This window comes from Stomoxys calcitrans, chromosome 3 (assembly GCF_963082655.1).
Source record: "Stomoxys calcitrans chromosome 3, idStoCalc2.1, whole genome shotgun sequence".
Lineage (NCBI taxonomy): Eukaryota > Metazoa > Arthropoda > Insecta > Diptera > Muscidae > Stomoxys > Stomoxys calcitrans.
The window spans coordinates 2,711,497-2,729,157 of NC_081554.1; the positions used below are offsets into that span (position 1 = coordinate 2,711,497).

General features: G+C 37.4%; 1 protein-coding gene across 1 annotated transcript; it reads left to right on the plus strand.

The window, feature by feature from the left end:
• The first annotated feature begins 4,873 nt into the window (after window positions 1-4,873).
• Window positions 4,874-14,237, plus strand: LOC106081257 (odorant receptor 33b-like). Its single transcript, XM_013243099.2, has 3 exons — window positions 4,874-4,954; window positions 13,124-13,753; window positions 13,814-14,237. The coding sequence occupies exons 1-3, from the start codon at window positions 4,884-4,886 to the stop codon at window positions 14,235-14,237; spliced, it is 1,125 nt and encodes a 374-aa protein (XP_013098553.2). The 5' UTR covers window positions 4,874-4,883.
• The last annotated feature ends 3,424 nt before the right edge of the window (window positions 14,238-17,661 follow it).

The window sequence follows — 17,661 nt, forward strand, 5'->3', positions numbered from 1 at the left end:
GGTCTAATAAGTACAAGATGCAGAAAAAAATATTGGTTTTTTGGTAGCCATATCCAAATATAAACCGATCTGAACTATATACGACATGGATATCGAGAAGCCTAACATATGCCACTGTGTCAAATTTCAGTGAAATCGTATTATAAATGTGCCTTTTATGGGGCCAAGACTTTAAATCGAGATATCGGTCTATATGGCAGCTATATCCAAATCTGGACCGATTTGAAAAGTGACATCAAAGGGCCAAACACAATTCACTGTCCCAAATTTCTGCAAAATCGGATAATAAATGTGGCTTTTATGGACCAAAATCCTTGAATCGAGATATCGGTCTATATGACAGCTATATGCAAATCTTGATCGATCTAGGCCAAATTGCAGAAATATGTCGAGGGGCTTAACTTAACTCACTTTCCCAAATTTCGGCGACATCAGACAAAAAATGAGCCTTTATGGGCCCAAAATCTTAAATCGAGTAATCGGTGTATATGGCAGCTATTTTCAAATCTGGAGCGATCTGGGCCAAATGGAAGAAGGATGTCGAAGGCCTAATACAACCCACTGTCCTAATTTCCGGCGACATCGGACAATAAATTCACCTTTTATGGGCCCAGACCCTTGAATCGAGATATCGGTCTATATGGCAGCTATATGCAAATCTTGATCGATCTAAATGGAGTGATTGGTGTATATGACAGCTATGTTCAAATCTCGACTGATCGGGGCCAAATTGAAGAAGAATGTCGAAGGACCTAACACAAGTCATTGTCCCAAATTTCAGCAAAATCGGGTAATAAATGTGGCTTTTATGGGCCTATATATATAGGTATCGTCCGATATAGCCCATCTTCGAACTTCATCTGCTTATGGACAAAAAAGAATCTGTGCAAAGTTTCAGCTCAATATCTCTATTTTTAAAGACAAACAGATGGACGGACGGACAAGGCTAGATCGTCTTAGATTTTTACACTGATCAAGAATATGTACACTTTATAGGGTCGGAAATGGATATTTCGATGTTGTTTTGCAAATGGAATGACAAAATGAATACACCCCCATCCCTCGGTGGTGGGTATAAAAACCCAAAACAGGACATGTTGGTCTGCCGGGACAATACGGGAATCAAATGAAAAGTCTTTGATAGAAGGCTACGAACCTGATATTAATTTTAGGGAGTAAGTATCTAAATGGCTGCCCATACCAAAAACACTCTTCAACGGTACGTTGACCCATAGCGATGATGTGGGATGGCAGTAAAGTAAACATTATATATTATTTTATTTGTTTGTTTGTACCGTATAGACTCCAAAATGGCTTAACTGATTGTTTTGAAATTTTTGCAGGTTGTGTAGGTTGGAGGGAGTAATTGGCTAATCAATTTTTTATTATTAGAATGGGGAAATATTTGGGAAAGACATCTTTTAACGTTTCATAAACATGCATAAACTGTAAATACTAAAATTTGTCAGAGCGATTCGGCTATATATCAACTGTTTCTATATCCATTTGCCTTTTTGTTTTGCAGCTGATAGCGGCTAAGATTAGACTTACAAAGGTGAACAAAAATCTATGTCAGCATAATATAACATAAAAAAAACAAAAAAAAAAATATTTTATGTGTTCGTTTCATCAATATAGTTAATTTAGACTTATTTTTTCCATTGCGAAATTTTGAACAAAATTAACCTTCGAGGGTCCAAACATTTTATGTACGTCCGGGTGGGTCAGCTATATCATTTGGAGGAAACAAATTAACACCGGTATTATCAAAACTTAACACAGCATAAAAGTAGGTTTAGTTGACAGTTCTAAAGGGTGATTTTTTAAGAGCTATAGGAAAGTTTTTTCAAAAAAAGCACATAAACTTCGCCGAACTCGCCTATCTTATTGCCCATTGTTTCGCGTGCTGTGTGACATGTGACATGTGGCACGGTCTTGTTGAAACCACATGTCATCATAGAAAAAATATAGACCAAACTGAAGATGTTTGACAGTGAAAAACATGCGTGAGCTGTTTATATCAGTGTTGCCAAAAAGATAGTAGGTAAAAATCACCTTTTATAAGAGTGCAAACAAAATTTCGCTTGAATCTTTCTATATGGCAACTGTATCCAAATATCATCCCATATAGACTATATTCAGTTTGGATATCAGGGGCCCAAGTCAACGCATTTTCCTACCTTTCAGTAATATCGGGTAATAAATGCGCTTGTAATACTAGAAGGATAGCCCATTAACGACGAATGGGTGGAAAAACACCCAAAAATGTTGTTATCTTAGAAAAGTTTTAGCTCGAGTTAAGAAAGAGGTATCCAGATTAAAAATGGATTGGGGTAAAGTAGGCGAATACAATTTGTTAAACAAAATTTTCCCGTAGTATAAAGTTATATTTTTTGGGAAAATTGGCTTGTTGAAAGTCAGCAATTCTTTATAACCAAAAAATCATACAAAAAATTTTCTCAAAACTCCTAGGAGTGGGAAACCGTTATAGTGCCTTGTTGCATTTGATGGTTTTTATATTAAATTAATTGACCCGGGCCCGCTACGCTGCGCCTTCTTTTGCTTTATATGGGACAAAAGTTTCCTTCGAATATTTATTTTCGACAATTAAAGATCTTTTAGTGAAATACCATGCTACGAAAATATTATATCGCTTCACTTACAATTTAACAATATAAGTGCCTTTGTCTGAATCCGACATGATCTTTATTGGTTTACGAAATTAAGTTTGGATGTAAGGTGTACTCCATTCTTAAAATACTTCATTTCAGTCCGATATTCTCATGATGTCTGATTTAGTGGTGTTGTCGGGGGAGAGGTGGTCCCCCAGATACTTGGCCCTGAAAAAATGTCAGCATCGTGCTCTTCTCTCAAATACCAAACCCTATATTGCCATTGGCTTAAGAGGAGTTTACAGGACGAGGCGTCCCCCAAACACATGGCCCCAAAATAGTTATCAAATTCGTTTTCTAATCTCAAATACCTTTCATTTGAGCCATATATTGGCATGGTCAAAAAATTTTTTTCCTTTGGGGGTGTTTTGGAAAAGGGGTGAAGCCCTAAATACATGGTCCTACATTTGGATATCAAATTCGTATTCTACTCCCAAATACCATTATTTGATCCCCATATTACGATGGTCACTAAAAAATAGCTGTGGTTTGTAGTCCCGAGTATGGGTCTCAATTCTTGCTCTACCCCCCAATACCTCTCATTTAAGCTCCACATTGACATGGTCGGTAATATGCCCGATTTAGGGGTGTTTTGGGGATTGGAGTGGTCCTCCAAACACTAAGCCCGGAAAATATATCAGCAACGTGCTCTATTCTCATATATCATTTATTTGAACCCCATATTGTCATTGCCCTCAAAATTGGATATCAAATTCGTTTTCTAATCTTATTTAAACTCCTTATTGCAAAAGTCGGAAATATGTCCGGTTTGGGGTATTGGCCTTAAAAACTATGAATATTTACTTCCACTCTCTTTAAGACCCAAATTGTCTTGGTGAGCAAATACGTCCTATTTAGGGGGTTGTTATGGTGGTGGGACGTCCGCTAGTCAGTTGGCCCCTAATGTTGATATCAGATACGTGGTGTACTCCCACTTACCTTTAATTTGAGTTTGGACCGACATTTGGATATCAGAATTTTGGATACAAAATTTTTACTTTTAGGGCACTATATGAGAGCACACAAAATATCGCTTAAATCGCACCAACCATCTCCGAGATCTGTCGTTTCTGAAAATTAGGGTAAGAGGGAGGGTCCGCCCCCATTCAGATATCAAAAAATTCAGTACTCTATTTTCATCACGGGGTCATTATGCTCCATTTGTGAAAATTTGAAGAAAATCGGTTCTGCCGTTTCTGAGTCTTTAAGGAACACACAAACATACATACATACAAACAAACACACAAACAAACAAACGCAAATTGATTTTTATATATAAGATACCGAAAAGCCTGCTACTTTTGATAGCAGGTGTGATTTTACTTACTTTTCTTTAATTGGCTATGACAGAACACATTTGTCTCATTAGAAGAACGTTGAATAGCGTTCCAAGCGCCTCAATCTTCTGCGCTTCTAATATAATTTTTGACACCAAGTTTCGAGGTGTTTTTCACCACTTGATCATTCCATCGGGCTCTTGGCCGTCCCGGTTTGCGTGTACTATACTTCTTGCTTTCAAAAGACTTCTTCGCTGGAACTTCTTCATTCATTCTAACAACGTACCGTTCCATCTCGATACTTTTAACTATGCTATCGTCGTCACACAGCTCGTGGTTCATATGACATCTATATCCCCATTAACGCAAACTAGTCCATATATTTTACGAAGAATATTTCTTTCAAATACTCTAAGTACTTCATCTGCTTTCACGTGTACCCATGCCCCAAAACCTTATAACAACACGGTGTCGAGAGGTGGTCTTGTTTCTTGTTTCTGCTTACTTAATCCAAAGTAATGTTTGTTTGCCGGTATTTTTCTTCGTTTTATTTCAAAGTAGTGCCGAGGTAGATGACTATCTCAAAGTTGTAGTTCCCACTTTCTCAATTTTCTTTATCTGTTCGGTTGTACAAAGCGTTTTGGAAGTTGATAGCATCCATTTCGTTTTACCTCAATTAAGTGCCAGACCCATTTTTACTCATCCTCTTTTAATTCTTTCAAAGGCTGCAGTAACTACTTCCGGCGACCCACTCATGATATCGATATCGTCGGCATAGGCGAGTGGCATGTGTCATAACATATTACAAAACGATTTTTTTGTTTTAAAACCATAGTGGCTTTGATACAAAAAGGATATTTTTTTAAAAATTTCTATCAAAATTTTAAATTTTTTAAAAAGTTTTGTAGTTAAAAAAATTATTACGACAATAGAAATGCCTCTCAATAGCGAATATATGCAATTCCATCGAAATCGAACAAGAAAGCGAGGAACCGGCGTTAATTGGTTAAGACCCTAAATCGGGAGATCGGACTTTATAACAGCTATTATATGGTCTATTGGGAACCATACTTGGTTCAGATACCGGACGATTTAGTCAAACTCGCTGTTTTAAATTTCAAACAAATCGGATAAAAAATGCTTCTCTTTTGAGCTTAAGACCCCAAAATCAACAGATCTGTCTATTAGGTACCTATATCGAAATGTGGTTTGATCTTGATCATAACTGGTTCGAATGTCGACTGGCCTAATAAAACCCACTGTTCCAAATTTATGGGCTTGAGACCCTGAATCGGCAGATCGGTCTATATGGTAGATATTTATATCGAAATACGGTTCAATCTCGACCATATACGGTTGGGACAACGGGAGGCCTTTTTAAACTCACTGTTCTAAATTTTTGTGAAAAGCATAACGATTGATTCGGTCTATTGAAAAACTGGCAACTAGACAACCAGTGCATAAACGAATCGCAACTATATGATTGTCAGACAACGAGGAGATTAATTATGGGAAGTGGCTAAGGATGGGGGATTCTACACCAAGTAAGCCTTGTCAGGGCGTGGGCGATGAATGCGCATGCAACTCTGTAAAACAGAGTAGAAAAGGCTATTAATGAAAGGAAGTGAGAAGGAGGTCAGTATAGCTATTGGTATCATAACGGGGCACATAGGACTACGAGCTCACTTATGTAAAATCGTTGCGGTAATTGATAACATGTGTAGGGCATGCGGGGAAGATGATGAGACGTTGGAACATTTCTTTTCTTATTGCCCGGCTTTCGTGTCTAACATATACCGGCACTTAGGTGGGGACATAACATGAACCAACTTAGGGGCGTGGCATGCAAAACAATTAAGGATTTTGTAGTAGCACCGAATTCCTTACTTAGATTTTCTTTTTCGAGATTGCTTTTTCGTTTTTAGAGCACAGAACAAACAGATTACTGGCTTAGGTGTATGTCTATTGTCGCATGGGCAGATTAATATATGCACCCTCTTTTCAACCTATACAAAATCTTGTCAGACCATATTTTTATCTGAATTGAAATTTTGTATATGAGTACACTTACACATCCCCACATCCACACCATTCGCGGTTCAAACCCGATTGGGCATATATTTGGTAAGTGATCTAACTACAATAAGTGCTGCCGAGCTCTCACTGTAACTGATAACCCCTGATAACATTTATTCATATATTGTGTTAATTTTTAACCAAAATTCCTAGTTGTATATACTTAAAATTCGGTCCGTCCGAACTTAGCTTGTTTTTATATGTTCACAGTTGCTAACATTGATAACAACTAAATCAAGAAGCATTTGAATTATCCGCATTTAAAAAATTTCTTCTTAAGTGTATTTTGGCTTCCAATAGACCAACGTTTAGCATTTTTTGTTGTTATTTACATTTTTTTGTGAGTTTGTTTAGCAATTCGGTAGTTTCGTTTAGAAATCAGTTTCAAAGTTTTTATTGAAAGTTTTAAATGGTTGACTTTGAGATTAATAAATCATCGCACAGTGTTGCAAAATCAAAAAATCATGGAAATAGTTCAAGACCTTGTACACGAAACTCAACACAGTCAATATGGAGGTGTTTTTCAATGACAATGCAAAATTTGGGTTCCTAGTGGGTTCAGAGGCTGATCCTCGAGCATATCAAAATTTGAATTGCTTGCCAGTCATCTATAAGACCTTCTGCTGCTTGATTCTTTTTTTAAAGATAAAACCCAACAAATAGTATGCTAAAAATTTTGGAATATCTCTAACGGTTTATGAGTTGTTGGAAAGAAAAAAAATTGGTTTTTTACATTTTAGTCGAAGAATCTATAGAGGAATTTTTGACCTAAGGGTAGCAATTTGGAAATAAAATTAAGGGAGAAAGTTACAACTTTTATATAGGTATTGTATATATTTGGAAAGGTATTTTAGAGATTATTGCAATTAAAGGAGTGCACGGAAAAATTTCGAACGGGAATTATATATTTGGAATAAAATCGAAAAAAAATATTTTTTTTTGTAATAATGTGTAATTTTGTGGATCTACAACATCGGAACAATACAGATATCCTCGTGATTTGTTTGCAGTATATAAATAAAATTGAGCTTTAAAGGTATCCCAATTTTATGCAAGTGCTCCAAATGACCAAAATAAGACACAAATTCGCTAAAATGCGACTTTTTAGTAAACTAGCTGTTTCCCACAGGTTTATGGCGAGGTTGTAGAAACCTTTGACAGTAGTTATTTAGAACTTACGAATCGGTGCTTTGTTAATTTAGAAATTAGAGGAAAAAGCGTTAATCGCATCTATGTTAAGTCCTCTTAAAGATATATGAAAGAAAATAACACCTATTGGGAGAAACAAAAAAGTTATGAAGAAAATAATGATATTACATTGCAAAATTTCTATGAGTTTCAACGCAAAATTTTGATTTTTTTTTCGTAAATTTTTAATTGGTGAAGCGGATACATTTTGGTGGACGGGGACAATCTGCACCAATTTTTTTCTGCATGCTGTCACTGAAAGCATGTTGGCCCAAATAAATACCTAAATTGTGCTAAATAAACACAGCCCTGAGTAATGTTAAAAATAAAAATGTAATGTCTTAAAAAAAAATATATTAAGCAAGAACAAATACATCTTAACAAAAGTGCATCTTAACATTTATGTTGGAGTTTGAAAAGTGCAATTTCCAAAATATCGTAACTAGTTTGAACGGTTGTGATGTTTTTCAAAACGTGTAAATTCAGATATAGCATTACTTTTTTATACCCTCCACCATAAGATGGGGGGTATACTAATTTCGTCATTCTGTTTCTAACTACTCGAAATATTCGTCTGAGACCCCATAAAGTATATATATTCTTGATCGTCGTGACATTTTATGTCGATCTAGCCCTGTCCGTCCGTCTGTCCGTCCGTCCGTCCGTCTGTCTGTCGAAAGCACGCTAACTTCCGAAGGAGTAATGCTAGCCGCTTGAAATTTTGCACAAATACTTCTTATTAGTGTAGGTCGGTTGGTATTGTAAATGGGCCATATCGGTCCATGTTTTGATATAGCTGCCATATAAACCGATCTTGGGTCTTGACTTCTTGAGCCTCTAGAGTGCGCAATTCTTATTCGATTGGAATGAAATTTTGCACGACGTGTTTTGCTATGATATCCAACAACCGTGCCAAGTATAGTTCAAATCGGCCCATAACCTGATATAGCTGCCATATAAACCGATCTTGGGTCTTGACTTCTTGAGCCTCTAGAAGCCGCAATTCTTATCCGACCAGAATGAAATTTTGCACTACGTGTTTTGTTATGATATCCAACAACTGTGCCAAGTATGGTTCAAATCGGTCCATAACCTGATATAGCTGCCATATAAACCGATCTTGGGTCTTGAATTCTTGAGCCTCTAGAAGGCGCAATTCTTATCCGATTGGAATGAAATTGTGCACGACGTGTTTCGTTATTATATCCAACAACTATGTTAAGTATGGTTCAAATCGGTCCATAACCTGATATAGCTGCCATATAAACCGATCTTGGGTCTTGAATTCTTGAGCCTCTAGAAGGCGCAATTCTTATCCGATTGGAATGAAATAGTGCACGACGTGTTTCGTTATTATATCCAACAACTATGTTAAGTATGGTTCAAATCGGTCCATAACCTGATATAGCTGCCATATAAACCGATCTTGGGTCTTGAATTCTTGAGCCTCTAGAAGGCGCAATTCTTATCCGATTGGAATGAAATAGTGCACGACGTGTTTCGTTATTATATCCAACAACTATGTTAAGTATGGTTCAAATCGGTCCATAACCTGATATAGCTGCCATATAAACCGTTCTTGGGTCTTGACTTCTTGAGCCTCTAGAGTGCGCAATTCTTATCCGATTGGAATGAAATTTTTCACTTAGTATTTTGTTATGATATCCAATAACTGTGCCAAGTATGGTTCAAATCGGTCCATAACCTGATATAGCTGCCATATAAACCGATCTTGGGTCTTGACTTCTTGAGCCTCTAGAAGGCGCAATTCTTATCCGATTGAAATGAAATTTTGCACGACGTGTTTTGTTATTATATCCAACAACTTTTGCAAGTACGGGTCAAATCGGTCCATAACCTGATATAGCTGCCATATAAATTGATCTTGGGTCTTGACTTCTTGAGCCTCTAGAGGGCGCAATTCTTATCCGAATGGAATGGAATTTCGCACGACGTGTTTTGTTATGATACCCAACAACTATGGCAAGTATGGTTTAAATCGGTCCATAACCTGATATAGCTGCTATATAAACCGATCTTGGGTCTTGACTTCTTGAGCCTCTAGAGGGCACAATTCTTATCCGATTTGAATGAATTTTTGCATGAGGTATTTTATTTTTACTTTCAACAACTGTGGCAAATAAGGTTCAAATCGGTTCATAACCTGATATAGCTGCCATATAAACCGATCTGGGATCTTGACTTCTTGACCCCTAGAGGTCGCAATTATTATCCGATATGCCTGAAATTTTGTACGACGGATCCTCTCATGACCATCAACAAACGTGTTTATTATGGTCTGAATCGGTCTATAGCCCGATACAGATCCCATATAAATCGTTCTCTCTATTTTACTTCGTGAGCCCCAATGGGCGCAATTCTTATACGAATTGGCTGAAATTTTACACAGGTCTCCAACATATAATTTAATTGTGGTCCGAACCGGACCGTATCTTGATATCGTTTTAATAGCAGAGCAACTCTTTTCTTATATCCTTTTTTGCCTAAGAAGAGATGCCGGGAAAAGAACTCGACAAATGCGATCCATGTTGGAGGGTATATAAGATTCGGCCCGGCCGAACTTAGCACGCTTTTACTTGTTCTTATCTTATTTCTTTTGGTCATAACCGTTAATAACTTTTTGCTGAATTTCATCAGGTTATTAGCCAAGATATGAGGATTTGAAGGTCGGAATTTCAACAATTGGGAATTTCGGCTGGAGACAGTTTGAATGAGCATAGTTTGTTAGATGTTATTCTGAAGAATATTAGTGTCTGAGGAAATGGAAAACTTCTGTGTGTTCTTGGACAGTTGAAGTCTCCAGGTGCTACCAAAGAAAAATTGGACGGAATACGTCATTTATTATTAACTTTTTCGGAATTGTACGGCAATTAAGTATAAACTATTGAAACTCTCAATCCGGACTCATTATAAATGAAATTTGAGAGGAATAGAATGCGTAAAGAAGAAAGCAAACGTAAAATACACCGATTGAAAATGTTGCAATGAAGGCCATTTTTCAAGTTCAAATGTCATTACAGGGGAAAGATAGGCCACATAAAGAAAAATTGTCTTTAATTCAAGAAAGATCAAAAAGGAAAAAACAGTGATCGCAGAAAGAGCAAAGATAAAAATCAAAGAAATGGCAACAATGCGGATTCGAATGTGTGTTTTTTTGTCAAATCATGACCATGTTCGAGTATCCTGTAACTCTATGAATTGGGTTGTGGATTCTTGAGCAAACGACCACATGACCAATGATGAATATTGCTTTTATGCCTTAACAAGTTGAAGACTCCAGATACAATTGGTGTTGCGAAGGATGGGGTATGTATTGAAGCAGATAATTCTGGAATATTGAGCGGTTCCTTGAATGTCAATTAGAAGACATTGAGATGTATGATTGAAAATGTTGAGATCTGCAAAAATTTTAAATGTAATTTGTTTTCCATTCGTGGCATCGAAGATGTTAGCATATAAGCGGTACTTGAAAATAAGAAGGCCAAGATATTTAATGGTCAGTCATTAGTAAGTGAGAATCAAAGAAAGAACAAGGATCAGAGAAAGAACATGAAAGGATTTGTCATCTTAACTTATGTGACATGAAGAAATGATCATAAACCGTAGATGGTATAGAAAAATTGCATGGTGAAATGGCGAATTGTGCGTCTTTGGGAAACAATGTCGGCTGCCTTTCAAGGCTAAAGGGAAATATGTATGCTCTTCGTGAAGTTTAAGCTTGGTGCAAACTGATTAATTTTGTCCAATTAGTCGTACACGTTGGAATGAAATATATGGTGACGTTTATAGACGACCACTGTCATTTTACTTAACGGTTTATATGTTGAAAAAGAAATCTGATGCTTTGACGTATTTGAAAATTTGTATGTATTTGGCTGAAAATAAGCTTGGCGTAATTATATTCAATTACGATGTGACAACGGCCTTGAGTATACCCCAACTACTTCACTCTCGAGTTATGAAGCACCTCTAGAAATTGTGATGAAAATAAACCAAATTTGTTTCAATTGAAACTATTTGGCTCTGCAGCATATGCCGACATACCAAAATCCTTGCGTTCAAAACTGGATATGAAATCGAAAAAGTTGTATATGGTAGGTTACAGTGGAAATGGGTATCGTTTTTGGGATGCAGCAGAATGGAAAGTAGTCCTGTCTAGAGACATAACATGTACTACAAAGAAGACATTAATATGTCACAGAAGAAAACAGTTTTAATGAAATAACCATTAATGAAGGTGAATCATTTGAAGAAGCAAGTAGTTATCCAGAAGAAATTAATGTTAGTATGAAGAGCTTACAGTGAATGGGTCAGGAAATGAAAATACTGTAGAACTTCGTAGAAATTCAATAGCTGTTAAGCTGTCATCTCGGTACGATTACATGTCCATTGCTTTGAAGAATGAATGAGGGCTGCTATATAAGTTTCAAGCTTTGGCAACACGAATTGTTGTTAGTTGCAATATGACATCGTACTCAGAAAGTTTTGACGCACGACCAACATTTGTGTTGTTTACAGTGACTTGAAAAAATTATTTTGGCAAAAAATGGAATTAATTCGTAAACATTTTCTTGCGATCATTTTTCACAACATTCAACGTGGTTTATCACGACAGGAGTGCATTGATGTACTTAAATCTATGTATGGGGATGAAGCATCATTGTGGCCTATGCTCGCTCAAAGTCGATTTCCGGTCGCCCAAAAAAACGGGCGTTGTACCAGTGATTATTGATTTCGTTCGTGTATCGTGTTATCATTTCTTCTACCATCATACATTCGATATTACATGAACACCTTGTAATATCGAATGGATTCCGCAAAATTTGACAATTGCTCAAAAAAGGCTTGAGCCGATTAGTGCGAAGAAATGCTCAGAAAGTATGATCGCGGTGCTTCGAAATGCATTTAAAAGATTGTCACTGGTGGCGAATGGTGGATCTATAATTATGAAACAAAGAATTTCTTCTACCAGCATAAATTCGATATTGCATGAACACCCTGCCGTAAAAAGGTTTGTTCTGGGGAAATTACTTGACGTTGAGAAATGGCTTGACGAGAATTATTTAAGCCGTTTTAATAATTGCGCCACTGATGCACATTGGAAACATTTAAAAGTACATTACGACACCTAGAGAAAATTGTGGATATGGAACTTGTCTATGATGGGAAATGTGGAGACATTTAACCTGAAAATTGCAGATTGGAGAAACAATTTTAATTCTTAAGTCCTTAAGGTACTTAATCAAATTATTGGGATCCTCGGTTCCGTGGTTGACAAAGAAACATCCCACAGAGGCCGAGTACATTGCCCTCAGCATAACTTCTTCCAAATTCTTATTTATCAAGAAATTATTGGATGAATATAAAAATATTAACTCTCCGATAATTATTTTTGAAGATAATATGTCCTGCAATAAAATTGCTCAGGAGCCGAAGGAATGTCAAAGAATAAAAATAGTTTTTTGATATTTTTCAGCATTTTTCAATCTTTTGCAATAAACTTTTTTCATAACCCTTAATAACTTTTTGCAGAATTTTATCTCCATTAGGGTTCCGAAATTTTGCATACCTATTGGAAAACTCTTAAACATTGACTGTGTTAGGTTTCGTGCAAATATCTTTACCCGTTCAAATGTACTAGCATTATTTCCAAGATTTTTTGATTTGTCAACACTGTGATACCTTGCTCTGAGCGATTTAATGGCTTCTTGCTCAATAAATAGCTGTGACTCAATATGAGTGCAGTTATAACTTAATGGACAACGCCAAGGAGCACCCCAACATGGCTGGTCGGCTTCAATATCAAACGAACAGTGTTGAATTATTTGAAATTTTCTGGTTAACCTGGCGGGTGTTGGGCGTTAATGTGATTGGGAATAAATTCTTTAGTTTCTGCTATGATGCCTTGCTGAACATTGCTGTCACCTTTTGGTATCCTGTCCACTTGACTTTGGGTTTGCTGATGCTTCCCACTCATGGTGACATTTTCAAGAATTTGTCTATGACCATAACCTGCATTGTGTGCACTCTTAAGCATATAAGCCTGAGATTAAAATTGAAGAAACTGCATGAAATAGAGACTTTGTTGGACCACTTGGATAAAAGAGTCGAAAGTCAAGAGGAGTGGGACTATTTCACTGAAGGTCCCCAGAAGACTGTAAAGAACGTGACGAAGATGTATTTCGGCATTTATATGGGTGCGAATGTAGCTGGCATACTTACCGTTATACTAGATTCGGAGCGTAGGCTGATGTATCCTGCTTGGTTTCCATTCGATTGGAAATCCTCCTTTTCGATATACTGCCTGACTCTGCTGTATCAGATTTTCGGAGTCACCATGCAAATCATACAGAATATGGTCAACGATGCTTTTACTCCAGTGGTGCTTTGCTTGCTGGGAGGTCATGTTAGGCTGCTGGCAATGCGAGTGCGAAAAATTGGTTATGACCCAGGGAGGGATAATAACCATAATCTGGACGATTTGAAAAGGTGTATTGAGGATCACATTAAACTGCGACAGTACGTAACCCAAATATGCTAAGCATTAAATCTTTCTGGCTAATTATATTTTTCTTGCAGCCTTTTCAAAACATTGGAAGATGCCTTGTCCATAGTTCAACTGTCACTTTTCATTTCGAGTGGCCTGAATATTTGTGTGGCCCTGGTCTATCTGCTTTTCTATGCAGATACTTTTGTGGCCACCCTCTACTACTCCATGTTTCTGTTAGCCATTTGTATTGAGCTCTTTCCCATCTACTTCTATGGCAGTGTTATGCAAATGGAATTTGAGGATCTGACCTATGCCATATTTTCTAGCAATTGGGCTGAGCAACCGAAACTCTATCGCAAGAACATGCAAATCTTTCTTCAGAATACTTTGCCCAGGGTAAAAATGGTTGGATGCGGCATAGTGAGCATTCAGTTGGAGACGTTCTTTCTAATTTGCAGAATGGCCTACACCTCGTTTACATTGATAAGAACTATTAATATGGATGTTCAGTAGAGATATTCTGTGATTTTTCAGTTTATCAAAAGGCTTGAAATTATAGTAGAAGTTTAAAAGCACTTTATGGTTATTGCCATTTGTATTTTTGTTACGAATAGATGGTTGGAAATCCTCTGATTAATGTTCTGGTGGCATATAAGCTATACAATACTTCTAGGTGAGGGAGGGTGGTGACTATAGCGGCTCACAAAATTTCGGTGCGAAATTTACAGATGGCCCCGAAAAACACTCAAAAATTGTACAAAAATATGAAAGGCTAAAGTCCAAATCACGTGCAATTTTTCATTTTTAAGAGAAATAGTTTCCAAGCTAGATCCTTAAATGAAAAAAGAAAAAATCACATTAAGCGTTCTATTCATAAAGCATCAAAACCCATTTCTCATTACATTCTTTTCGTTGAATGTTTATGGAGAATGCATGGAAAAAGGCTAACAACGTTTTTTGCCCGCTTTCTATACAATGTTAAAATGAGCTCAGACGGTTTAAGTATTGCAACAAAAATCAATGAAAGCCATGTACTTTTTTTTAAGAGCGAGGGGATTGCGCTTTGTGAATGGGTGCTCATAAAGCTGCGAACACCAACACTAAACTTCTATGCGATTTAAGGTCCTGTTGGCATTTAACGAAGTATACATTTTCAAATGTTCGCCCCATTTGTATGAAAGTGTTCTCAAAGTATTCGGCCGAGACAGCGAAATGTTTTTTTTATTAATTATTTATGAAGCGCGGACAATAATGCTTACGGATATAATTCGCAACAAACGGTAGCGTATGATTAATGTGATTTATTTTAAATTACATCAATCATTCTTTTACAAATAATTACTAGTTTCAAGTGAATGAAAACAGAATCAAGTTGTACTGAAGTGTATTTATGAGCTGCACTAAATAAATTCTCGTAAACAAACTCATGTTGAAAGGATCAGATGAATGTAACCTTTCATCCAATTTATTTGTGTGTATGTTTTTTTGTAATGTGTATGTTAGATATGGAAATATATTTTATACTTTAACTCATTGTGTTTAGTCGAGTTTGGAGGTAGTTAAGGAGAATCTTCGCTTGCTAAATGGCTCATATAGGAGTTTACGGAAACATGGGACGGGGGAAATGTAACGATGACAATCATTTCAATTTTCTGAGACGCTTATATTCACCAAAACTGGTTTGCACCACTCGTTAAATGAGCACTATATCACTTCAAAACAGCTGAGGTTAATCCCTTCTAAACTTAGGTAAGGTAGGAAGGGATAACTTCTCCAGGTGGCGGCACGCATATACAAGGATATGTCTGGTTGAAACTGCCCTTCATAGTCTGGTGCATCATTTGGAGCCTGGGCATGGAGGGGACATTTAATAATGTGCATCCATACGCCATTGGTATATTTTTAAGGAATGTTAGTGTGGGGAGGGGTACTCCACCGGGCGTCGTTATTTCGCCTTTGCTATGAATTCTTGTGATCGATTGGAATCTGTGGTGGCTTGAGACGATGGGGGTCAGGGATCTTATGCTGACGACTTGGCTATTTTAGCCACCGGGAAGTTCGTGGATGCCCTATTATCACGAGGAGGAGGAACGGAGGTTACCGGTCAGACAAACCGGTCTTCTTGACGAGATTATGGACGACCGGTCTTCTTGACGAGATTATGGACGACCGGCACACTGACTGCCTGACGAGGGTGGAATTTGTGGGGTGTAGGCTGCGTGTGCTGATACCTACCCTGACGGATGGGACGAATTTGATTTGGGGATTTTGAGATGGATCGAAGAAGGTATGTGATACCGGATGTGAAATCCATTGCGCGTTTTCATAAAGTTACATAGATGCTCTATTATCAATGGACAGCATTCATCTGGGAACAGTTATGGGGATTATAATAGCACACAAAAGGCTAAGTACACATATGACTCACATAGGCACTTATCATTTCATCTGCCAATGCCCTAATCATTTCATCTGCTTATAGATGGTTGAAGGTACCGGGATCTTTTTTCTTTCAGGTATTGGAGGAGTTAAGAGGAATGAATCCAGAACAATTAGAAAGGCGTTAAGTTCGGCCGGGCCGAACTTTGCATACCCACCACCTCGGGTATATATGTAAACCACCTCTCATCAAAATCCGGTGAAAAATGCATACCTTATGCCCCATAGCAGATTTATCGAAATATGTTCCGATATGAACCAAATACTAATAAGTCATTGTTCAATTGTGTATAACAAAATATTGATCTTTTTAGTAGCTATATCTAAAAATAAACCGATCAGAACCATATACGATACGGGTGTCGAAAAGCCTAGCATAAGTCACTGTGTCAAATTTAAGTGAAATCGGACTATAAATGCGCCTTTTATGAGGCCAAGTTTTTAAATCGAGATATCGGTCTATATGGCAGCTATATCCAAATCTGCACCGATCTAAGCCAAATTGAAGAAGAATTTCGAAGGGTCTGAAACAACTCACTGTCCCAAATTTTGTTTGGCGATATCGGATAATAAATGCGCCTTTTATGGACCCAAACAGAAAACTATCGAGAGATCGGTCTATATGGCAGCTTTATCCAAATCCAGACCGACCTGAACCAAATTGCAGAAATATGTCGAAGGCTCCAACACAACTCACTGTCCCAAATTTCGGCGACATCGAACAATAAATGCGCCTTTTATGGGCCCAAAACCATAAATCGAGAGATCGGTCTTTATGCAGCTATATTCAAATCTGGACCGATCTGGGCCAAATTGAAGAAGAATGTAGAAGGTCATAACACAACTCACTGTTTCAAATTTCGGCGACATCGGATAACAAATGTGGCTTTTATGGGCCTAAGGACCAAACTCGGCGGATCGGTCTATATGGGTCTATATGGCAGCTATATCCAAATCTGGACCGATCGGTGCCATATTGCAAAAGTATGTCAAGGGGCTTAAATTAACTCACTGTCCCAAATTTCGGCGACATCGGGCAATAAATGCGCCTTTTATGGGCCCAAAACCTTATAACGAGAGATCGGTCTATATGGCAGTTATATCTAAATCTGGACCGATCTGAGCCACATTGCATAAAGATGTCGAAGTGCCTAACACAACTCACTGTTCTAAATTTCGGCAACATCGGATAATAAATGTGGCTTTTATGGGCTTAAGACCTTAAATCGGCGGTCTATATGAAGATATAGTCCATCTTCGAACTTAACCTGTTTATGGACAAAAAAGGAATCTGTGCAAAGGTTCAGCTCAATATCTCTATTTTTGAAGACTGTAGCGTGATTTCAACAGACAGACGGATGGACATGACTAGATCGTTTTAGATTTTTACGCTGATCAAGAATATATACACTTTATATGGTCGGAAATGGATATTTCGATGTGTTGCAAACGGAATGACAAAATGAATATACCCCCATCCTTCGGTGGTGGGTATAAA

Excerpts from the sequence above, each read along its gene's own strand:
- LOC106081257 (XM_013243099.2), top strand. The coding sequence starts at position 4,884 with ATGCCTCTCAATAGCGAATATATGCAATTCCATCGAAATCGAACAAGA. Across the intron at positions 4,955-13,123 it reads CGAGGAACCGGCGTTAATTG|TTTCTGCTATGATGCCTTGC; the intron begins GTTAAGACCCTA and ends TAAATTCTTTAG. Across the intron at positions 13,754-13,813 it reads GATCACATTAAACTGCGACA|CCTTTTCAAAACATTGGAAG; the intron begins GTACGTAACCCA and ends TTTTTCTTGCAG.